This window comes from Lissotriton vulgaris, chromosome 9 (assembly GCF_964263255.1).
Source record: "Lissotriton vulgaris chromosome 9, aLisVul1.2, whole genome shotgun sequence".
Lineage (NCBI taxonomy): Eukaryota > Metazoa > Chordata > Amphibia > Caudata > Salamandridae > Lissotriton > Lissotriton vulgaris.
In genome coordinates, this window is record NC_141697.1 from 732309932 (window position 1) to 732335078 (window position 25147).

General features: G+C 44.8%; 1 protein-coding gene across 6 annotated transcripts in view; it reads right to left on the minus strand.

Moving 5' to 3' along the window:
* The window catches only part of CCDC9 (coiled-coil domain containing 9), a 515467-nt gene that overhangs the window by 316037 nt on the left and 174283 nt on the right, over positions 1-25147 (minus strand). For all 6 annotated transcript variants that reach the window (XM_086938478.1, XM_086938474.1, XM_086938477.1 and 3 more), the window contains exons 7-8: positions 11673-11756; positions 10465-10635 (exon numbers count right to left, since the gene is read on the minus strand). In XM_086938478.1, coding sequence (XP_086794604.1) covers positions 10465-10635; positions 11673-11756 — 255 coding nt within the window. The remainder of the gene's footprint in view (positions 1-10464; positions 10636-11672; positions 11757-25147) is intronic.

The following is a 25147-nucleotide window of genomic DNA, read 5'->3' on the forward strand; positions in this document are numbered from 1 at the left end:
GGATGTTTTTCCTTTATTTGTGATAGGACTTCCATTTCAGCATCGGAAGGTTTACTTCTGCCGTGTTCCATCGCTGCATGTGGGAGATGCCGCTAGTCGGGTTCTATATTCCATAATGGGTGACATGGGGTGGGAAGCGGAGGGTGGGGCTGGATTTCCCCAGCGCTGGTATGGATCATGACATTGAGTAATTTCAATCAATCAACAAAGCTTTATTTCGATATTTGATATCATAAAAGCACATTTACAAAATTAAAACACAATTCATAATAAATACAACAAAAAGAGGAATTCATCTAAAAAACTTTTTTTTTTTGCAATGAATTTGAGTAATTTAACGCACATCACTGTGTATACACCTGTCAGGCACGATTTGATTGACATGTCGGATGGGTGTTTGTAATGCAATGTGACGTTTATTCTAGAACTGAAAATAAAGTGTTAACAATTATTTTTTTTAAATAAATGAACACAAATATTAGTTTGGTTCATCGAGGACAATATCTAGCTCTAGTCCATAGCCCACTTGATTTGGGAACAGTCTTCGATGGAGAATGCAAATGCTACTTACCAGTATGCATCTGTTCTTGGCATGTAGGGCTGCTGACAATCATATCTGTGCATAGATCGCCGCCTAGTGTTGGGTCCGGATGATTGCACATTGTTGTCCTGGAAGAGTCTTCGAAGTATCACGAGATAGGTGGCTCCTCCCCTGGACTACAGTGCGCATGGGCATCGACTCCATCCCCAGATTGTTTTTAGCCATTGTGGCCGAGATGGAGTGAACTACGTGAGTGATGACCATGCTATGAGCATATATATGAATGCTGCAGCTGCTACAGGCGCCGGGGAGGAGGGCGGGCGATATGAATGTCAGCAGCCCTACATGCCAAGAACAGATGCATACTGGTAAGTAGCATTTGCAGTTCGAGGCATGTGGGCTGCTGAATTCATATCTGTGCATAGAATACATAGCAGTCCCTCCATTATCGGCGGCCGCCCGTGCCAGCTGCAGCAGTTTGGAAAAGTGTCTTGAGAACAGCCTGACCTACAGCTGCCTGCTGCTTAGAGTGCACGTCTACACAGTAATGTTTATTAAATGTATGTGTGGTAGGCCATGTGGCTGCTCTACATATATCCTCTAAGGGAATGTTCCCAAGGAAGGCCATAGAGGCCCCCAACTTTCTGGTGGAGTGGGCTCTTGGTGGAATTGTAAGAGTGCGTTTAGCTTTTGCGTAACAGATCTGAATGCATTTCACGATCCACCTAGCAATACCAGCCTTGGAAATAGCGTTACCTTTGTGGTGTGATGCAAAGGCAACGAAAAGTTGCTTAGTCTTTCTAAAATCCTTGGTCCTGTCAATGTAATACATTAGGGCCCTTTTAACGTCAAGGGTGTGGAGCATCCGCTCTGCCAGCGACTCAGGATTTTGAAAAAACACCGGCAACTCGATTGTTTGGTTTATGTGGAACTGAGACACAACTTCGGGTAGAAATTTAGGGTTAGTGCGGAGCACTACCCTGTTAGCATGAACTTGGAAAAAAGGCTCTTGGATGGTGAGGGCCTGCAACTCACTAACCCTCCGTAGCGATGTAAATGCTACTAAGAAAGCCACTTTCCAAGTCAGGAACTGAAGCTCGCAAGAGTGTAGTGGCTCAAAAGGAGGACCCATCAGCCTTGTAAGAACCACATTGAGGTTCCATTCTGGAGCTGGTGGTGTCCGTGGTGGAATGACCCTTTTGAGTCCTTCCAGAAAAGCTTTGATAGCAGGCACTTTGAAAAGTGAAAGGTGCTGTCTATTCTGGAGGTATGCGGCCATCGCAGACAGGTGAATGCGGATGGAAGTTTACGCCAAATTGCACTGGTACAGATGGAACAGGTAACAGATGATATTCTGAATGGAAGCATCCAGCGGGTTAATGTTGTGGTTCGCACAATAAATGACAAACCGCTTCCATTTAGCCTTATAACATGCTCTAGTAGTGGGCTTTCTTGCCTCCCGAATGATGTCCATGCAATCCGGGGGAAGATTGAGGTAGCCAAACTCTAGGACTTCAGGAGCCAGATCGCCAGGTTGAGCTGTTGCGGATCTGGGTGCTGAATGTCGCCATGGCTCTGCGTCAGAAGGCTGGGTGTGAGATGAAGCCTCTGATGCGGTACCACGGAAAGTTCCAGAAACGTGGTGTACCATGGTTGGCGAGCCCACGTTGGAGCAACCAGGATGAGAGTCATCGAGTGCTGCCTGAGCTTGCGCGCCACCAGCGGTATCAGAGGTGCTGGGGGAAAAGCGTACGCAAATCTGCCTGACCAGTTCATCCACATCGCATTGCCCGGTGATTGCGGGTGTGGGAACCTGGCGGCGAAGCTTTGGCATTTTGCGTTCTCCCTTGTGGCGAACAGGTCTATCTCTGGATGACCCCACCTTTGGAAGTACGGTTGGAGTACTGATGGATGTATCTCCCACTCGTGCATTTGGTGGCTGTGCCTGCTGAGCAGGTCCGCCATCTGATAGTCTTTGCCTGGGAGATGTTCTGCCATCAGGAAAATGTTCCTCTGAATGGCCCACTTCCACATGCTCTGAGCCAGATGAGACAGCTGCCGAGAGTGTGTTCCTCCCGGTTTCTGAATGTAGTACATGGCCGTCATGTTGTCCGTCCGGATCAACACGACCTTGTTGCACAGATGTACTTTGAATGCCTTTAAGGCCATGAAGATTGCCATCAGTTCCAGTACATTGATGTGCATCTTCCTTTGCTGTAGTGTGGAAGCGAGTGCTGAGGTCTGAATCTTTGGATCAGCGTCTGAATACTGGCGATTCTCACTGAATTTGGCTGCGCAGTGGCCGCCAGAGTGTTTATCGTCGCACCCAGATACTGCTGTATGTGGGCGGGCTGGAGATGGGATTTCGGGTAATTCAGTGAGAACCCCAGATTGTGCAGGAGGTGAATGGTGTGGGACACGTGGTTGGCGCACTGCTGTTCCGACTTTGCCTGAATGAGCCAGTCGTCCAGATAGGGGTAGACGTGAATGTTTTGACGTCTTAGATGCGCCGCCACCGTCGCCAGGCACTTCGTAAAGACCCTGGGCGCTGTGGTGACCCCAAAAGGCAGAACCTTGAACTGGTAGTGCTGGTTTTGAATGGTGAACCTCAGATACTTCCTGTGTGAAGGATGCAGGGGAATATGAAAGTATGTATCCTTGAGATCCAGAGTAGCTAGGAAGTCCCCTTGCCGGAGCAGCGGGAGAACCTGCTGCAATGTGAGCATATGGAAATGTTCTGACAGAATGTACCAGTTGAGGGGCCTGAGGTCCAGAATGGGCCTGAGGGATCCGTCCTTTTTGGGAATGAGAAAGTACATAGAGTAAACCCCTGTTCCCCTTTCTTGCAGTGGAACGAGCTCTATTGCCCCTTTTTGCAGCATGACTTGGACTTCCTGCTGCAACAAGTGCAAGTGCTCGCCGGACATAGGACGGTTTTTTGGAGGTATGTTTGGTGGAGTGGAAGTGAGTTCCAGACAATAACCGTATTGGATAAGAGATTTGACCCACCTGTCCGTGGTGATGGACTTCCACGCGGGCAGGAACTGCTGGAGTCTCCCCCCGACTGGTGTTGTGTGGTCGGGGGGCAGTGACAAGGCGTCACTGTTTGTTGGCGGTGGAGGACCTGGAGCTGTTATTTCCACGTCCTCTGCCTTTGACGTTGTTGCCCCGGTAACCACCTCTACCCTTGTTGGTGTATGAGGATTGGGTGTTGCTTTTATAGTATTGCGTGGATTGTGACGCTTGACCCCTTGAGGTGCCTCTGTTATTGGAGCGGCGAAAGGAACCACCCCGAAACTGCTGGGACTGTAGGGCACCCATAGATTTAGCAGTGTCTGTGTCTTTTTTCATTTTTTCAAGGGCGGCATCCACTTCTGGCCCAAACAGGTGGTCTGGATTAACTGTTTGGTTTAAGATGGTAGTCTGAATGTCTGGTTTAAAGCCTGATATTCTAAGGCATGCATGTCTACGCAGTAGCACGCTAGTGTTTATAGCTCCCGAGGCGGTATCGGCCACGTCCAGAGCGCACTTAATTGAAGCATTGGTGATAAGCTTCCCCTCCTGAATCAACATCTCAGCTCCCTCCTTGTACTGATCAGGTAAGTGCTGTAGAAGGGTTTCTAGGGTGTCATAGTGTGCCCTATCGTAGCGTGCAAGTAGCGCCTGCGTGTTGGAAATGCGCCACATATTAGCTGCCTGCGCAGCAATAAGTTTCCCTGAAGCTTCAAAGACCTTCGATTCTTTGTCTGGGGGAGGAGCATCACCCGTGGTCTGGGAGTTGGCCCGCTTACGTGCGTTGGAGACAACCAAAGAGTCCAGTGGCAACTGTCCCTTGATGTACGTTGGATCAGTGGGCGCCGCCTTGTATTTTTTGTCAATACGAGGATTGATGACTCTTGCCCGGGTGGGCTCCCTGAAAACCTCTGGCGCATGCTTTAGCACTCCTTTGAGCATTGGCAATGTCTTGACAGTCTTTTCAGCCACCGAGAAAGTGTCAAAAAGAAAAAAAATCGACATCCACTGGGTCTGCGTGGAGGTCGATATCATGATTGGCTGCAGCTCTTTCAATTAGAGCGTTGAAGGCTGCCGAGTCCTCTGTTGGGGAAGTTTTTGCGGCAAAAAGCTGCGGCTCGTGTCCTGACTGAGGGTCCTCAGGGTCGCCCCCAGCAGACCATGGCTCATTGACATCCTCTGGGTCCGAGTATGCTGGATAAGTATACTCCTCCTCCTCGTCCCCATCACCCTCCCCAGCGTTAGAGTGAGTGGGTGAGAGCTCCAGACCTTGTGGATAGGGGCAGATGCACCCGCAGAGTCCAACTTCTTTTTAAGGGGAATGTGGAAATGCTCCAACACAGGCTCCGGGGTGATCTTCCTTTTAAGGAGAGAGAGCTTGCCTGTGTTGGCGTCGATGACAACCTCTCGACGCTCCTCATCCGCTAGTGGCTGGTGCCGTGGCTTCGGCACTACCAAGGATGCTTTCGGCGTAGAAACCAGCTTTAAGGGCACCCCGGCCCCATGTTTCGGAGCAAAAGCCTTGGCGCCGTTTTCGGCGGCAGCGTGAAGTGAATCGGCGTCTGCGCCTTAGCCGGTTTCTGTGGAGGCTTAGGCGGCACAGTGTCCTTCGGCTCGAGCGCCCCGGCCTCCTCCCGAATACGCTGAAGGGACTCCCTGACCTTCTTGGTGAGTGAGGGGGAGGGCCGGACCGGCTCGAGCGAGTCCTCCGAGTCCGGATTCGGGTCGGCGACCAAAGCCGCAGTCTTCGGAGCCGACACAGCACCTCCCTTTGCTTTGTCGACTGGGATTGGTGCAGCCAGAGACTTGGGGTCGTCCTGACGCTTCTTTGAGGCCTTCTTATGGTCATCGACCTTCTTGGCGTCGACGCGACTCTTCAGAGCGTCGACCAGCTTTGGCGCAGACGCAGCCGCGTCGGGCGTTTTCGCCTTCGGCTTCGACACGGGGGTCTTCGGATCGGCCATTTTGGCGTGGCTTTTGAGCTCGGCGGCCATCTTGGATTTCTTCGGCGCCGAGGCCTCTGGAGCCTTTGATCCAACCAGTGCGACTTGCACTTTCGGTTTCGATACAGATGGTGTTGACCCCGATGGCTTCACTTTCGGTTTCTGTACCGGGAGTGGCGCATCGCCAATGTCTGTGGCTGGGCCCGTAGGCGGGGCCGTGGGACGAGTATTGAGGTCTTGGGTAAGGCCCGAAGGCGATCCCTCGACCTGGGCCTTATGATGGGGTTTGGCCCCGGAGTCAGTATGAGGATGCTCCTCTTCCGAGCTATCCTCTACGGTGGCAATGGCCCCGTCGTCGTCCCCTACCTCCTCGACGACTTCCTCGAACTCTTCGTCTCCCGTGTCGTAGTCTTCCTCGCCCTCCGACGCCGGGTTAGAGTCCGAAACATTCAGGATGGTGTCGTCGTCAACATCTTCTTCAAAGATGTTTGCTGGTGGGGGTGCCGACCTCTGGGCCTGCAGTCTTGCGGCCCGACGTAGCTTGAGAGTCTTCTTCGACCGGAACTTGGAGCAGGCCATACACTTGGCCTCGTCGTGGTCCGGCGACAAGCACTTGTTGCACACTGGGTGCACGTCGATGTGCGGGTACTTTGAGGCACACACTGGGCACCTCTTAAATGGACTTCGTTCCATGTTGAAGTAGTCTTGAGCATCGTGTAGGCCCGCCCACGCCGACAGCACGCGGAAGGGCAGCAGGTGATCGGAGCCGATGAATAAACCAACCCGAACGACAAACAATACCGACGCGAGTCCTAAAGACCTTTTGGTCTCAAGTAAAGAAAGTTAAACAACTATCGATTCAGACAGAGGGAACCGAAACACATCCGAACCCAATGGCGGAAAAAAACAATCTGGGGATGGAGTCGATGCCCATGCGCACTGTAGTCCAGGGGAGGAGCCACCTATCTCGTGATACTTCGAAGACTCTTCCAGGACAACAATGTGCAATCATCCGGACCCAACACTAGGCGGCGATCTATGCACAGATATGAATTCAGCAGCCCACATGCCTCGAACACAGGCAATCCCATAGGGCTTTTGACCCTTATCTTGCGGGAATGTTGATTTTCAATTATCAACAATACTAAATTGTTATAAACAAAAAGTACATTTCCATCGTTTATATTTCAATGCCAACTGTTCTCTTCAAGTGCACTAAAGTCTATGTGCTCACTGATATACTTGGAGCACAATTTGCTTCACAGTCCCACATAGCTGTATTTCACTGCAGTTATTACCTGAATTTGTAGTCTAAGATGGCTGTCTACATGGCTATCAATATAAAAAAGTCAGCAAACATTGGTCACAGCTCACGTCTTAAGGGGGTATTGTCAATACAAAAAAAAAAAAAAGGCTTATCCATTTTTCATTTGCTGGGACACCTTTGGCGAAAAATAAAATGTGTCATAAATCAGTTACTCCCCAACAGTGGTGTTAAACAACGTCCTCCATTATCAACACCATTAAATTTAAAACACCCACTCACCAATTACCCTTCTATTGCCTAGAAGTTATTCCATCTCAACCACATTTATAGCCGAGAATTCTTGCTTTAGAATCCCCATAATAATAAGTCTAGAATTCATGGTTTTTCCTCATTACCCGATAGGCAGCATTTGAGAAATCATCCCTCTATTCCATTTCTGCACAGACATCTCCTATAGGAGGAAGATATACACTGAGAAATGGGCTTTAGTACAAGTAGAATTAAACCAACCGGGCTGTTTGTTTGTTATTCTTTTGACATCCATAGGTATAGCTTTTTGGATAGAAGTGGTAACTAACAGAAAATTATCAACGATCTCCTGTGGTGAAGATAAATCAGCCAAACAAATATTAATTTCAGTCTGGGAGTTCTTTACAACTTTTTCTGTTAGTAGTGGGTCAAGTTTTGTCCACTTTACAGTATAACCATTTGTTCTACCCAGGCTTATAGCTTCTTCTCGATAGATATCCCTCCGTTTATACCTTTTTCCTGATATAAGAAGGGAGAGGGATATTGAAATCGGAAAATGATCACTAAAATCAGAATTATGCGTTTGAAAATTTACAATAGTGGAAGAAGCAGTGCTTGTTAATAATATGAAATCAATACAAGTAGATGCCCCATTTTCATGGAAGGTAGGTTTCAAGGGGACCATAGGGGAGACAGTTTTGTTAGCCAAAGTTAAATGGAGGCTCAGAATCAACTCGTTTAAAACAGGCCCCACTTTGGGAATGGGTAAAATGAGAAATATTATGGGCCATACTAACTGACCTGGGAGTTGACGACCTGTTAGTAAAATTCCTGTGGGAAATGTACTCTAACGCCACAGCCAGAGTGAGACTCGGCACTGGGGGTGAATTGACCGAATCAAAAGAGTGGGTTTGACAGGGCTGTGTTCTGGACCCCTTTCTTTTTATCTTATACACCAACTGCCTAGAAAGAGCCATGCTGGAGGGGGCAAAGGATATACCCCTAATTCAGCAATGTCCGATCCCCGCCCTCCTTTATGCAGACGATGCTGTGATAATAGCCCGCACTTCTATCGAACTCCAGCAGTCTTTATCCCACTACCACTGGCTCATGGCAAACCAGGATTTAAAAATCAACGTTACAAAAACTTTTATTATGAACTGTGGTAAAAGAGGAGGCAAAGGGATGAAGATTTATAATAATAACTCTAGAGTAGAGAACACCCCCACATATCCATACTTGGGAATACTGATTGATGAAAAAGGCACCTGGAAGCAAACCATTGAGGCCAGAAAACTAGTTCCAAAAATCTACCATGGCTCTGGTAAAGTTTACCCAGAGATTGGGAAAAAGAGCACCCGAGAAACTGATACGAGTAAACCAGGCCAAATGTATCAGCACGGCCACTTATGGGGCGGGGTGTGGGGACATGCTAAGGTTGAATCACTACAAAAAGTGGAGAACAGCTTTTTGAGGTTCCTTCTTGCGGTCCCTCCGGGAACATCCACGTTTAGTTCCCACCTTGAACTGGGCCTGCCTTATATTACCGATCTTATTAAGGCAGAGACCATTCTTCTGTGGCACCGCATTTGGGCCTCGGAAAAGTTGCATTTTTCGCAAAGCACAGTGAGGGATTGTCTTCAGTTAGAAAATGTTTCTAAGATTGGATGCCTGCATTATGTAAAAAAACCTTCTGATCGATATGGGCCTGGAGCAATTCTACCTGAACCCCCAAGAAATGGGCAACATCAGCAGGAAAGTGTTGAAAACAAAATGTTTATCCCATCTAGCAGAGCTCCGCTTGTCTGATGTAGCCCGCAAAACTTCAACTCACTCTTTATCGATCCAAATGTCACTGCTGATCCAACCAGATCTAACCTGGTACCTAACAAATTATGACAGATTCTTGTTGACCAGATTCAGGTTAGATATAATCTTTAGGCTAACCACATTCCCTCAAACAAATGATTGATCACAGCTCCTCATCCCGTGCCCATGCGTTGGTATTTCCCCCAATCCACATTACACGACTCTTTTCTGCAAATGTTATCTAGAGCAGAGAAAATGCTATCTACTACCTATTTTAAAAACAAATCGGCATACGCCTTTGTCGCCCGCCCTCTTGGCTCTTCAACATTTAGAGCTTGATTCCTTAGCCTTCCCCATTGTTAGGTTTTTTCATTTTGTATCAGACATAGAAAGAATCTCTAAATTGTATTCCTGGTACATTTTTAATTCGTATTGGTGCGTTTCTTTTACTAAACTGCTATTTTATATTTGAACATTAATTCTTTGCTGTTTCTGACCAATGTATGACTTTGTATGTACTTTTATGGTTTGCTGAAAATTGAAACCGAATAAAGTTTTACTATAACCTACAGACTATTTCCCCTGCTCCATATTTGGTGGTGACAAAGGTTCTTGGGGCCTGATTTAGATCGTGGTGGAGGGGATACTCTGTCAAAAACGTGAAGCATTTCCAGTCCACCGTATAACAAATACAATATATCCTATGGCATTTGTAATACGGCAGACAGGATAGCCACCACGTTTGTGACAGCGTATCCCATCCAACAAGATCAAAATCAGGCCCTTAGTCTTTATCTTTGTAATCTGCGGAATCAAGCCTCTCCCTGCAAGGCACTGAGCAGTTATCAAGAAAGGCCTTCCTGACCTAGGAAAGGTTAGTATGGGGTGTAAACTGAGTCACTTCTTGCTTAAGTCCAATGGAGAATCTCCACTTGATGCCTCTGATGGAAGGCTAGGTCATCTTTATCTGAAGGACACGTTGTTCAGGTGGGGTGAATACATTTGTCAGAAGAACTGGAGCGGAAAAAGTAATAATTAGGTATTCCGGATGTGGAGTGTGTTGTCAACGTCAGGCGACTTGTTAGAACATAGAGACATCTCATTGTTGACTACCTTGGCAAGGATGCATTCAACAACAATGGGGATCTATGAAGGTAAACACATCTATGGCATTGATAATTCCATCAAGTTATGATATTGGGAAGAATCCCATAATGGAGAAGGAAAAGTTGTAAACCAGTGGCGTGTTAATGAACTTTTAAATAATTTATATTTTTATTTATTTATAAAGTTTTATATAGTGCAAACTTGATCCTGAAGGATATCAGAGCGCTTTACAATTTGATGCAAACCTGTTCCCATTCGTCACACGTAGGTGTGGATGCAAGCATGTGTGTTTTACCAAAAAATGTTGCCTTATTGCAAAATGTTTAACATTAAAAAGCCTTAAAATACAGAAAACAACGTGAGTACCAGAGATCCCATATGTTCATAAAAATATTCTACTGCTACTGAATAAACACTGGATAACAAGGATGCTAGGGATAGCAAACACACATCCGAAATATCTTTAACTTAGTGTAGACATTTCACAAATGTTACAAATACTAAATGAGGGGACCTGCTTTATGCGTACAACATACATGTGAGCCTTTCTCACGCTCAATGTCCGTTTTGACTCGATCAAAGTCTGCTCCACCCCAGTTGCGAACATGTCGTCTGCTTCCCTCTTTTCTGTCGACCTCCACAATGGGACCAGAACGTCGTGGGTCATCCAAGAAGTTTCTAAAAGGATTCTTTTCACGTACACCGTCCTTAAAAAATATAAGAACATGCACAACTGTGTCAATACCACATGTTCACAGTTTGGAAATTCCTTGAAAGCGCATTATTTATGCAATCACTAAAAGATCTTTGAACTCAAATACATAAACAGGCACAGGGACTGTACATCTTTTTAAAACTGCATTTTTTGTTTTAAGAATACATTTTGAATGGTTTTCTAACCGACACAAAGCTAAACCAGCACTGCACATCACAAAGCAAGATGAAACAAGTACTACAAAGAGAAGGTAGTAATAGGATAAACAAAGGCATAAGAACACAGGAAAATTATGCAACTTCAAAGAAATGAATAGTCAGCTTGAAAAGTTTAGGGATTTTCTAGGGTCAAGGGCGATACACCTCACATATTTAGTAGGGGTATATATTGCTAGAATCATTGGAGAGAGGAGGAGTGTGCAAGTGTCAGTGGAGAACATCCATCGTCTGAGAAAGTCAATGTTTTGGTGTGCAGTGAGTGGGTAAGGAGACACACCAAGTTTAACTGTACTGTGCCAGTGTTCAGGCCCTTGGTTTGCTTAGATACAAAGAAGAAACAAACTTAGTCACCAGTGTCTCCCCCTTTCTCGAGATGCCAGGCTGGATGGTCTAGGAGGATTTTAGGCAATGAAGGGAGCGTTAGTGGTGTGGATTTCTGTCAACCAATTATGTATCACCATCACCTTTTTAAGATGGCTGCTTTAATTCAAAATGCATGTCTGGTACTATAATCAGCCCTCAACTGAAGCTTAGTTGAGATTAAGGATTACACTGATGAAAGCAAATACGATAGAGTCTGACACATACTACAGAGCGATTCTCAAATACTGCAGTCCAAGAAATAACCTGGACATCAAAGCCTACCTATATTTTATATTCCTACAACCTCGTGGATTTGCAAGAAAAATATAGGCATCGGAAAATATTTTAATTACGTTAAACAACCCTTCTCAGCAAAGAAAAGTTTAATTTTGATCAGTTCAAGCGAAAGCGCATGGCTCCAACAATGTTAATCAGCACACAACCTTACCCTTTGATTCCTCTCATACTCTGCAATTTTTTCCATTTCTTCGTTCATTTTCTCAATGTTTTGCCTCCTCCTTTCTTCCCAGTCCTGAAAAAGGAAAAGTGGTAGTCAGGTTCTCAGGTTTCAAGTCTTTATTTCGATTTTTGACAAATCATAAAAGACACATTAAAATACAAAGGTAAGCAATTGATTCAATAAATTTAAACAAAATACTGTTCAAAAATAGCGAAATAGAGAAATAAACAACCATCGTAAGGCAAGCACAAAAAAACATTTAAAACAAATCCAAAGAAGAAGAAAATGAATAAAAAAAGAATTAAATGTCAATTAATGAAGAACCTGCATAATTTATAAGAGGATGAATTATGTTAAAAGAAAGACGCTACAGTTCGTATTCATGGTCAGTGAGCCCTTTCTTGGCAAGTGTACAAGGAATGCAGATGGAAAATGCTAATTCTAATCACAAATGGTTTAAACTGGTACATATTCTATCAGATTCTATCAGATTGCGAGCCATTGTGGTTGGCCAGGAAGCTATAGCATGTTTTTTTAGCCTTAAAAGCCAAGCCCAGCCCAAATATTTTGCCAGACATACAACAAAAAGTTCGGAGGTATTGGTCTTAAGCGCCCAAATGGCTTCCGTTGATGTTTTGAATGGTAATTTTTGAAACAGAGGTTTTAACCATTTCTTTCGGGGTGCAGCATATCTAGGACAAGCAAAAAGAAAATGTCCTTCAGATTCGTTATGACCTGGACAACATTTACAGTTGGATGATGACCCTGTGGTCCATTTATTTGAGAAAGAGTTCAGAGGCAAGGAACCCACTCTAAACTGATGGTACAGCTTTTTGTCTAGCGGTCTAGTTATTATGTCCCAGTAGGGCTCTCGCAATAGGTCAAGTTTGAATGTTAGAAACCTGCCTGTGAGGCTGTTTTTGTTAGAGAGTAGAACTCTTTTTAGACGGGTCGTGGCCCAATACAGGGATTTGAACTCATCTTTGGAGGGAAAAGCGTTGGATTGTGGGGATGACCAAAGGTGTTCCAAGCCCATATCAGTAAGAATGGTTTTTACAGCAGAAAACCATGGGATTTTCCCAGATCCAGTGATAGACCTAACTTCAGCCAGTTCCCTTGCAAAAAGAGATAGATCTGGGGACGTCCATATACGTCTCCACAGGGCCACCAGCCTAAATCTAGCCATCTCGTTGATCGGAGGGGAACCTAGGTCCAGGCAGAGGGGGATCGAAGGGGTCGACTGTGGAAGACCTACTAAGTTGCGAAGGAACTTACATTGGATTTTGAATAGGTTAAGCAGGTCCATATGGCCCCAAAGATCAGCGCCATATAAAATGGCGGTGGAGATTTTAACATCATAGATCTTGAGGGCCGGTAGGACCCGCTTTGTGGTCGATTCCTTTTGCTCTTTAACGAGGCAACCAGTCAGCCTTGCAAGTTTGAGATGTTGAATGTTAATTTGGTCTTTCCATCTCAGACGGCTGTCAAGGGTAACCCCTAAGTAGGTCATGGTATCAACCTGCTCGAGGTTTACTCCATTCAACCTCACGGAGCTCCTGACTGGGTGATTTTTAGTAAAAACCATGAACTTCGTTTTCCCCACATTTACCACCAGGTTGTTGATGGCACAGTACTCCTCGAAGCGGTCCAAAGCCCGCTGGAGTCCGCTACGTGTTCTTGAGAGGAGTAAAGTGTCATCTGCGAAAATGAGGAGGGGGAATCTCATCCCAGCCAACATTGGGGCGTCAGTGGGGGTATCCATGAAGAATTTAACAACTTGATCAATAAAAAGGAGGAAGAGTGTTGGGGCCAGAACACACCCCTGGCGGACACCTCGAGTTACGGGAAATGTCTCCGTCACTTGTCCCTGGCCACCCCACCTTACCCTCGCATAGTTGTCCTCATGGAGTCTAACAATGAGGTCTAGTAGTTCTAATGGGCACCCCAAATTTTTCAGCACACCCCACAGTTTATCCCTTGGCACCAGGTCGAAGGCGGACTTCAGATCAATGAATGCAGCAAAGATGGTACCGCCGCCGAGCCAAACCACCTTCCAATAGATCAGGCAGAGTCTAAACACCTGATCTATGGTGCTTATTCCCGATCTGAAGCCCGCCTGCATGGGAGATAGGATGCCCTCTGTTTCAATCCATCCCTGGACCCGTCCCAAGACCATGCGTGCTATAATCTTTTGAATCGAATCGATCCAACTGATAGGGCGGTAATTTCCTGGGATGGACTTATCGCCCTTTTTATAGATCGGGACTATTTCAGCACCCTTCCACGATTTCGGGACTGTGGCTCCGTGGGCTAGGGAGTTGGCTATCATAGTTATGTACGGGAGCCACAAGGCGGGGTTGGATTTAAATAAATCCGCCGGGATCAGATCCATACCAGGGGCTTTCCCTCGGAGAGTCAAGGCCAGGGCCAGCTCGGCCTCAGCAACTGTAAAGATTAATTTTTCCCCATGGGGGATCAACGAGAGTATCTTGCCCGAGGGATTCATAGCTTCGGGGTCATCGGCTCTAAATTGGGCAGAGTAAAATAATACCCAATCCTCAAGGGGCACATTGTTTCCCGGGGTAGAGGAGTCCGAGTTTTTCCCCCATTTAACTAAATCCCAAAACTTTTTTTGATTGTTTGAGGTAGATGCCTCCAGAAGATCAGACCAGAACCTATCTTCCCACTCCCGTTTAGCTTCCCTAAGGGTTTTCCTGTAATGGAGCCTGGCAACCTTAACTGCGACCATGTCCCGTGATTTAATGACTGAAATAAGAGCCGAATGTGCCTCCCTGCATTTCCTATTGTACCATTTCTGGGGCAAGGGATTTATTTTAGTAGAAGCATTTCGGCACGGGAGGGAAAGAAGGGTTTTTAGCTGGTCAAAGCATCTAGTATGTAGTCCCATCACATTGTTAGCCAAACCAGAGTCTGCCCCCAACAAATCAATTTGCGACATTTCATTATACACGTTATATGCCACAGTATTAATATTGTCCCATAGAAACTTATCCTCCATGACCCGGGCCATTTCAGTCTCCTCCTATCGTTAGTTAGTAGAGCATCCCCTGTATAGGAGGCGGTGGACTCCTCCTGTCTCTTTAGACCTGGTATTTTTAATGACAGTAACAGCGGGTTGTGGTCACTTTCCGGGCACTGTAATACTGCCATGTCAATTAGTAGCGGCCAATATTCCATATTCAACAAGATATAGTCAATGCGGCTCTGCCTCTGGCCATTGTCGAAAGTACAATTTGCTTTAGTGTCCGAGGTTGAGCGGCCGTTACATGCACGAAATCCCCTATTTAGGCAGAATGCCACCCAAGACACTGCCGCCTCTGTTGCTTTTGCCCTCTTTGCCACTTTTAAGTCGGGATGCCCCAAACAGAGTCCTCAGCCATGCTCCAGGTGTCTCCCATATCAAACAGTGGTTCTATGGTGCAATTTAGATCTCCAGCAAAAGTGGTAGTCAATATTAGTTAGGAGCCATTTCATTAAATGCATGGAAACTTCTATGCCAATGTTTTACTCAATTTTAAAAGAACTAAGGTGGCCACAAGTGCATTGTTGCAGGCTGTACCAGTCTAGCCCTTCCCTTCCTGCACCATTAACGAAAAAGCTGCAGAAAACACTTCATTAAGTCTGTGTTTTGCACACAGGGTGGTATGTGGACTGCTTCATGTGTAAAAAACACCCCCCGTTTATTTGAAATGGGCTTTCATGTCAGAATATATTGATTGCTTAGCTGTTTTCATTGCTTTTAATAACTACTTCATGGTCTACGTAATGCATGCCCTTTTCCCTTGCAATCAATAAAAAAGTATACAGCAATAAGTTCTTCTGCTGTGCAACTAGGACTCAGTGTCAGAAAAGAAATCTCCCACATTAATTCTGTGTGTCTTAGGAGTGGTAAAATTTACAATAGCTTGCTAAGGCTAAAAAACAGGTGTCTCCGACCTGTCGAACTCTAGCTACTGGTAGCTCCCAGACACCTTCAAAGTAGCTCGCAGCCTTGAGTTCGTTTTTAAATAAGCACAGGGTCACATTTTTCTTTTAACATTAAGAGAAGGCTGTGTTTACTTTACATTATCATCATCTGACTGCAGATAGCAAAGCCTGATGATGAGCGGTGCTTAGTCAGATTTATGGGTCAGGCTGCGTTACACAGGTGAAGTATTTAATTCTTCAATAATCGTCCATGTCAACTCCATATTGGAGCATGAGAGCAAAATGAGGTTTCTGCATTATTTTAAAAGGAGATTAAAAAAAATGAAAAGTTACCTTAATGACTTTTATTTTTCTCCCATTTCAAGGTTTTGCATTTACAAGCAGCAGGCATTTTGCTCCCCGTGGTCAGTAGACACTGAGCCATATTTATAACTGAAAAAGTCATTTTTTTCCAAATGGCAGAAATTTAAAGTGAAGATAACTTTTTTATATGAAACACTGATTATTGATGTCTTTCTCCACTTTCAATTAAGCCAAATACCTTGTAATGTTTTATGAAGTAAGTTTATTCACTTAAAATTACTTCCATACAAACATATGTATTTTTATGTTATTAATTTGGTACCATGTCTACAGGTCACTAGGAGCAAGAATCTTGATGTTTGTAATGTGACATTTGGAAATAGGAAAACATATAAATGAGGAATGTTATGGCATCCACGTAAACAAAGTTAACTCTTCTTTTTCCCCTCAAAACAGTGTCATATTTATAAGTACAATCAAACAGCCATTACTTTAAGTTGGAGACATTTAAAGTGCAAAAAGAAAATTTTTAGAGAACATTTTATCTGCACTTTACATTTCTCCCATTTGTGTTATACATTTAACAGTGCCACATATAATGAAAGGTATGTCCTGTACATCAAGTACATACAACACAGTCTCTCAGTCACTCATACACACAATAACATTCAAACGCCCACGTTTGTACATCCCCAAACACCACACTCTCTCCAACACACATTGCAGCCCTCTCGTAGTGCCCAGAGGAGAAGTATTTTATTCAGACCATAGAATCTGGCTGTATGGACAATAGACTTTAAGCCAGTTAGGCTGTGTGTGGGGGCTTATGGTAATAATGCACAAGTAGCTTATGTTTTTTATTGCTCTGAAGTACCTCTCACTACAGAAAAGGTTTGAGACCCTTGGATAGATAGAGCCTCACATAGAATAGGATAACTGTGTTTTGCTCCCTTTGCAAGCAAGGCATCTGTGAAAAATTGCAGCATATGAATCGGCCCTGGGATTTCAAACTGAACGTGAAAAAGCAGAGGACACCGACCATTGGGACTTAAAGCTGAAAAGCCACTTGGCAATGATTCACTGGCACAACATTGGGCCACAGTCTTAAAAAGAGGATGTGGTCTAATGGCTAGGGAGTTCGACCCTGAAGCTGGGGAACAGGGTTTGAGTCTCGATAAGGACGCTCAACATCCTGTGATTATGGGCAAATCACTTAATCTCCCCATGCCTAACAAAAAATGAATGTGCCTGTCTGTAATGTAACTATTGCTCATGTTAAGTGCTCTGATACCTTCGGGTCAATTTCGCACTATATAAAACAAACAAAAAATGCAAATGAGTGGTGCAATGTGGCTCAGTATTAGATTAAAAGAGTAATCATCAACTGGCATGAACTCAACCTTTCCCGACCCTATTGATCGCACCTACCGCCTATTAATCTATGCTACCACAAGAAACTGCATTAAATGCATAGGATGGTTGCTTCAAAGCACAAGACGTATTCCAGTAACAATCCATAATTGATAACCATGGGTTCCAGTGTAGAGTGATACAATTCGTAAAGGACTTCAACAACACTTTAGGGTTAGTACGCATTATGTAAAGTCACTTAAAATACCTTGCTGCAGGGAAGGTGTATTATTGCTAAGATGGAATGGGCGCACATGGCTAGAAAAGCAAAGGCGGCATGGTCCTGGATAAAGATAACACAGGTGGGGGCTGTATTTCACAATGTTTTTTAGGGCTCACCTAGCGTTGCAGCGCATGTGCTGCTCGCTCTGCAAGTTCTATTGTAAATCGAGGCGATTTTGGAAGTGGAGTGGAAGCTCTGCCCATGCTTTTTATTGGCGCGTGTCACACTTTATGCTAAACGCTCGCTTTCTATTTAAAGTGAGGCTTGTTTGTTCCTTCCCGGTCTCCTTTTCGGCTCGCCCCTCCGGATTGGATTCTGCACTCGCGGCGTAACATGGTGGGCTTTATCTGGTGGGTGAGCACTATTTTTTTATTACAATGGACACTGATTGCTCCAGGCCGAACAACCAGACTTTTTATTTCTCTCAGAGACCTGGCTTAATGTGGGATCCCTGCCTGATATTTTAGCTGCAGTCCCCTCAAACTACTACTTTCTGCATGTCGACAGACCAGTCGGCAAAAGAGGCGGAGGGGTCGCTGCGATCATTCGCAGCTCCCATAAAGTCTCTTCCTTACCATCCTTTGATCTAACAGGATAAGACAACCTGATTTTTAAATTGGACACTAACTCTGGATCACTACTTCTGATCCTCTTATACCGCCCCCTCAAAATATGCCCACATTTACGGCATCCCTTGCAGAACAACTTGCCCCCTTGATAATTTCCCACAATAAAATCGTGCTACTGGGAGATTTCAACCTCTGGTTGGACTCTGCTGAGTCTGACCCTCAGGCAGCCACGCTGAAAGAAACCCTCCTGGACATGAACCTCACCCAACATATCCATCTTCCAACCCATGATAAAGGGCATAGCCTAGATCAAATTTGGTCTCAAAACATCTCCCTGGCTATTAAGTCCATCACGTCCTGCATTTGGTCGGATCATTTTCTGATCAACTTCACCATGACCATTGAAAGAAGTAAAAAAAAACCCTACCCCAGCTAGGAGGAAAAACTAGATTTTGGAAGAATGTTGATATCCCCGCTTTTATTGGATCCTTAACCTCTTCCCTTCCCTCACTTGACCAAGGCATTGAAAAAATGGAAGAAGCTTTCTCAGGGTGGCTACTTCAGGCGGCTGATGCTTATGCTCCCTGTACCAACTTTCCCCGCTCTCGCCCCAACGACGCTCATAGGTGGTTTACACCTCTTTTGAAAACCCTTAAACTCGAAGTTCGTCAACTGGAGCGAAAGTGGCGAACAGCCTATTCAGAACAAGACAGGGATAACTACCGTAAGGCTCGTAAGGACTACCAAAAGCTCATTCTGAAACATAAAACCGACTACTTTTCGGAAAAAATTCTCAAGGCTCATAATAAATCAAGAGAACTGTTTAATATCGTGGAAAATCTCAGTTCCAGCGACAGAACCTCTCTTCCGATAGTCCCCAACCAGGAGCTCTGCAACTCACTAAACTCCTTCTTCTTCGATAAAATCTGCACCATCAAACAAAGTATCTCTACCACTCAGCCTCCTTTTCTTTTTTCAGACACCTTTCATAAACCTGCTACCCTGGACTCATACCCCCCTATTGAAAGTGCCAACTTATCCAAACTCCTTATAAAGGTCAAATCCGGCTCCCCCGACGACATCTGCCCCCCTCACATCCTGAAAGAAGTGGGTACCAGCATCCCCGGGGGCTTACTTTCCATGCTGAATGGATCGCTTACACAGGGGAAAGTCCCAAACAACTTTAAAAAAGCCCTCCTCATTCCCCTTATAAAAAGAGCCAGGAGCCAACCCGCTAGATCCACTCAATTACAGACCTATATCTTTGCTGCCATACTGTGCCAAACTTCTGGAGTCTCACGTCTGTGACAGTATTTCCACATTTTTGGAAAAATCAGAGTATCTTGCACCTAACCAGGCTGGCTTCCGCCCTTGCCATTCTACTGAAGCAGTCATTCTTTCAGTGCAGAATACTTTGAGGCGGAACGCGGACGAAGGGATCCATCAGGCTCTGGTGCTATTGGACCTCTCTGCTGCGTTCGACATGGTCGACTATACCATCTTGGTCGACCGTGTCGAACAGGCAGGCCTCAGGGGCCCTGCGCTGAGCTGGATCCGGTCATTCATCACTGACCGAACTCAATCGGTCAGACTGGGCTCCTTCACGGCTCCCACTATATCTACCATCTGCGGAGTACCTCAAGGCTCCTCGTTATCTCCCCTGCGTTTTAATTTGTACCTACGCCCCCTTTTGTACTCCCTCAGAAATGCAAAGGTAACCATCTTCAACTATGCTGATGATTTGCAGCTCATCTTCCCTTTGAACACCAAGGACTCTGTGGTTGAATTCCAAAACACCCTGTCCCTCATTCTGAGTTGGATGAGCTGCAATCATTTGAAACTCAACCCAGGCAAGAACGAACTGGTCTTGCCTGGACAGAGTATACATAGTTGGAACCCTAGCTTCTGGCCCTCCTGCATGGGTGCCCCCCCATCCAAGTCATCCTCGGTCAAGAGCCTAGGCATCTTCATCAGCGAGGATCTTTCCTTAAAAAAACAGGTTGGAGCAGTTGTGTCCTCCAGTTTTTTCCAGTTGAAGAAAATTAAAAAAAATCGCCTGTTTCTTCTCCTCTGCTGCCCTCACACAGATAGTCATTTCCCTGGTCCTGTCCAGATTGGACTTCTCTAACAGTCTCTACCTTGGGCTCCAAACGGGAGAGCTTAGACGCCTCCAGCTGGTTCAGAACCAAGCAGCCAGACTTCTTTTGAACATCCCTAGGAGGCAATCAGTCAGACTTGGCCTGAAACAGCTACACTGGTTGCCGGTTGAGCAACGCGTGGCCTTCAAAGCCGGGTGCATCCTATTCAAGTCTTTACAGGACATTGGCCCCCTATTCATTAGAGACTTATTCAAAAGATACAGCCCTTGCCGCAACCTCCGGTCCATCCATAAATCCCTCCTGATTGTTCCTCCGTATAAGAGGAAGCGTCTCGGAGGCAGCTGCTTTGACCACCTTGCAGCTGCCTTCTGGAACTCTCTCCCCCTTCACCTAAAAATGAGTGATAATATCCTCAGTTTCAGACATTCCCTGAAGACTTGGCTCTTCTCTCAGGCACATCACTGAGCTGCTTCTGCTCTACTAATTGACTGATGCGCCTTGTTCCTTCCTATAGCGCCATGAAGCCTCTGGGCGTACGAGCGCTCAATAAATGATGACTAACATTAACTGATGGGGACAATGGTGGCTGCAGAGTTATGCGTTCAAAATTGTATGTTTTTTCTTACTTTAATGAGCGCAGCGTTCGCTAGGGACGCCGCGCTCACTTCTTTTATTTTGATTTTCAGCGCAGTCCGCCTCGGCCGCGATCGTTTATTTATTTAATTATATGTTTGCAACTGATCTGTGCGAGAGAGCTGGATTACAGGACTTTGTTTTTTTGTTTTCCGCATCCGACGAGTCCGGGGATCAGCTTCCCTGTTCTGCTGTGGTGTCGACATTGCCTCTGATTTCCTCTGCCACTCGGGGGTGCTACCTCTCGCGGGAGGTTGATTGTTGCAAGTTAGCCGAGCGGAGTTTGAAGTTAACTGCGTCAGCGAAATAGAAGCTGCATATTTTTGGGCGGAGATTTGGTAACCGGTTTCTACAAAGGATTTTTGTTTTATTTTTTTAAGTCCAGGTTCTGGTGAAGTGTGAGGACGCAATAAATGCAAAACTGGATGACAGTATGTGTTTCTGTAAACTCAAGCTGTGTCACTGAGGGCGTTTGCTGCCGTTATAGCGTATACAGTTTCTTGCTTCAGGTATTAGTATTTCTGACTATTCGCATGTTACGCACGGCGTGTCCTGGACATTTTACAGGAAGAACCCCCTTCAAAGGGTGTCGTGACCTGGACATGCTTCTGGAGGGGCAGGAAGTCCTTGTGTGCGGCTCCACTGGTCGATACTCTTTTTTCGCATGGCTTGCACAGGTTGACTGACTGCAGGGGAAGTTCTAGCACAATAGGACTGTACCATTAGAATAAGGGCAAGGATACCAAAAAAACGACCCTTTGTTTTTATATTGCATACTGGTGCATTGTTTGTGATCTCCAGTGGTTGTTAATTAAGTATTCATGTTTTTCAAAGCCAAGTGTAGTCGATAGCTCATTTCTAAGACGGTGTTTTCCAGATAGCGTCATAAAAAACGCTTGTGTGAATGGCATCAACAAGGTTTTTTTTATATAAAAGATTTGGAAGTAGTCTGTGTCATTGTTTCAAAGGTAGGCTAATATGGAACTTCTACTAACATAAAAGACTGTAGAAATCTTATTCACAGTACTAAATATAATGGGCCTTCTTATTTTGCCCTCTAGTACAACAAGTTAGAGGAGGGGTAGAATAAAAAAAAAAACTCTACCCTCGTGAATGAACAGACACAGAGAGTGTACAAGAAAGTGAATACGTAATTAAGGTACGACATGGGCTGAGGGTATTGCGCAGTTATGAGCAGGAATGCAGGGACCTAATCGAGTTTAAGGTCAAAAGTAATAGTCCCCTTCTCTTTCTAGGCATTTCAATGCAATAGACCCTCAACAGGCAATTGAAGAGACCCCTTGGGTTGGCCAAAAGGAAGTTAGAACGTATAAGTACATCGAGTGCACTAAGCAGGTGAGATAGTAATAATTAGCCCTTGAGCAACGTACAGAGTCAAAACTCTAGAATTACTCTGCTTAGTTTGTGCCTTATTGAATTCTTTCAGAGTATCTGCATTAACTGGCGTGAAATCGAAAACAGTTTTGATCAGTAGAAGAACTGAACGTACTCCTAAAGTTTGACTTAAGAGGTAATCAACCAAATGTTGCAAGTTTGGGGGACAAGTTGACCTTTTTGCAAGGAGATAGGCGACTGTATGTGTAATTTTTGGTCTGACCTATATAATGATTTAGCATGGATTTCAGTTTGATTAATACGCGATCCATTCGACAAGGACTATAGAGATTTGACTCATGATTTTTCAATGAATTAAAAATGTTATAGATAGAAGCACAGTGTATTTACAAACGGTAAAATTAGATTTGTTTTAGTGCCTGTATACAATAATCGTGTAGAATCATTGTGGTTTTTGAATGATGCTTAATCAGGTTTTTAAAGATGTGCATAATAAAGCAAAACATAACAAAATATAAGGTTTTTTGTAGGCTGTGTTTGCCATTGTAATTATCATTTTTGTGTAATTTAAACAAACATTTCTCTATATATACTTGCTTTATACAGGGCATGTAAACCAAGCTATACAATAAGGAATACAGAGAGAAACAAACTAACTATTGTCTTGATAAAGATGGAATAATAATCAAACCCATCGAAACGCGTTGACGCATCATTGTACATAATCCAAGGGAAAATTTGGACCTGCAGATACGAAAATGAGTGTATCCAGGCTAGGTTTCCAAACTGTCCCATAGGATATGCTCCTTTGAAAGACAAAGTATACTGTCTAACTATTGTTCTCTTTTTATGCCACGGTATATTGTGTAAACATTGTCATTGGGGATTTTACATTTATTGTTTTTATGAATTGTTTTTATCAATTGTTATGCATAAAACTGGGATAGATAGGAAGTGTACTGACATTTTAACATTGTAACCAGTTTAACAATAAATGATTTTTGTATAACTTCAGTGCTTTTTAGCAATGGATTCAAATATTAGGTGGGATTTTCCTTGATGAATTGCATTATTGTGCGCCTTGTGAGGTACGACCTAGTTGTGAGGTGAACCTTGTATCCTGTTCATTTCATAACCCAAGGGAATATTTGTTTTACTTGTCAAGAGTACCCTACTCACTTGGCTACTACAAGGGTCTCACTTTCCTTTTTACATATCAAAGGTATTGGTGCCTTAGCAATTTAGAATGTGCCTACATCTTCACGTCTTGGTCAGGGTGCGACCGCGCTCTTTGCCAGGGCTGGTTTTCGGCCGATTTTGTTACAGGGCCGTTTTTGCAGCAACGCTGCAAAAACAGCCTTGTAACATAAACGCCCCCCAGGGGCCCAAAACCGGCCCCACCCTTGAGGCGCACCGGGGGATTGTCCGGTGCCCACAACGGCCAGTCCGGGCCTGCCGATGGGTTTAAAACGTGTGCTCATTGTTCTGCATATCAGAGTGGAGTTACTCCTTGCATAGCTAAATGAACGTATCCCTCCTGTGAAGAAACAAACCATTGCCAGCTTTGTATGCCATGAGCATAATTAACCTTCTGCTCTTCAGTGATTGCAGTGCTATAGGTCTCGCATCTCCGAGAGTTTAAGCTATTGGCATTGTAAATGGCAATGCCTTTTATTTAGGTTTTAGGCAGTCATTAACAATGCCAACAGCTCAAACTCTCGCAAATGCGAGACCTATTGCATTGCAAATGCTTGTCCTCATTCAGATGGGGCGCTCGCCTATGGATTTGTACACATCCTGTGCAAAGCTAATATAGGTATGGTTTCGGGTTTCGTTCATTACTGAAGAAACCCAATGCATTTCTGCACAATACTCCACTTTGACACTTGAGGGAGCCAAAGCGCAGAAAGTGACTGCAGCTAGTGGTTAGACTTGCTCCGGCCAAGTCATTCTCCGATAGGGACTGAATGCTGGATACCCAGCCCACAAACACCATTGGAGTCTGAGCGGGCGTGATACAGGCAGGCAGTACAGCAACTGCCAGTAACCGTATTCATTCTATTTCTCGTAAGCGAACGCTGGTTAAAAAGTTGGCAAAAGAATACACGGTTATTTAAATCTTAGGCGTTCTATCACCGCTGCTTCTGAATTTAAACTGCTCGGAGCTCAGTATGACCAATATGGTGCATGAAAGAGCAGCTTTTCTTTTTTCACCCTCCGGCTCGTAAACGGATTTTATATATATATGTATGCTTGTTTTCCAAATTGCCGCATGAGGTTGTTCATTCAAAAGACTCGACGTGAAGTAGCCATCTCATGATTGTAGGTAATAGTTGCAAACGTAATTATTTTCGCATTTTCTATTTCTAAGCTAGACCGTCTCCGGTCTAGCTTCTGAATCCAAACTACTGAGAGTACAGCAAGTAGGGTGACCAACTGGCATGGGTGCAAAAATTCAGGACAAATGGTCAAAATTCCGGACAGAAGGTAAGTATTCAGGACAAAAATTCTAGAATTCAGGGCAAAAATTCGGGAGAAAAGGTACAATTTGCATACATATTGCGCAATAGTGCATAAGTAAACAGACAACCAACACAAGCACTGATCAAAGTAAGTATATATTAGGTTGAGAGAACCTTGCACTCACTGCATTTGTTGTGTATGCGAGTGAAACTTGAACACCTGCGTTCGCAGCAGTTTTTCCTTGCTGGTACTTTCTGCTGGGAACTTCTGCCCATCACGGACTTTGTTGAAAATCGTCAGGAGAACAATCCACGCAGGCGGGGAACGCTGAGGGGAAACTGAGAACAGCATCAGCAGGGGTCGGGACTGCGAGATCCAGCTTACCAAGCGCTTTCACAACTCAGCGCAGCTGGTGTCTCTTCCCGCCCCTGCACCCTCCCAATATATTAACAAGTCCTC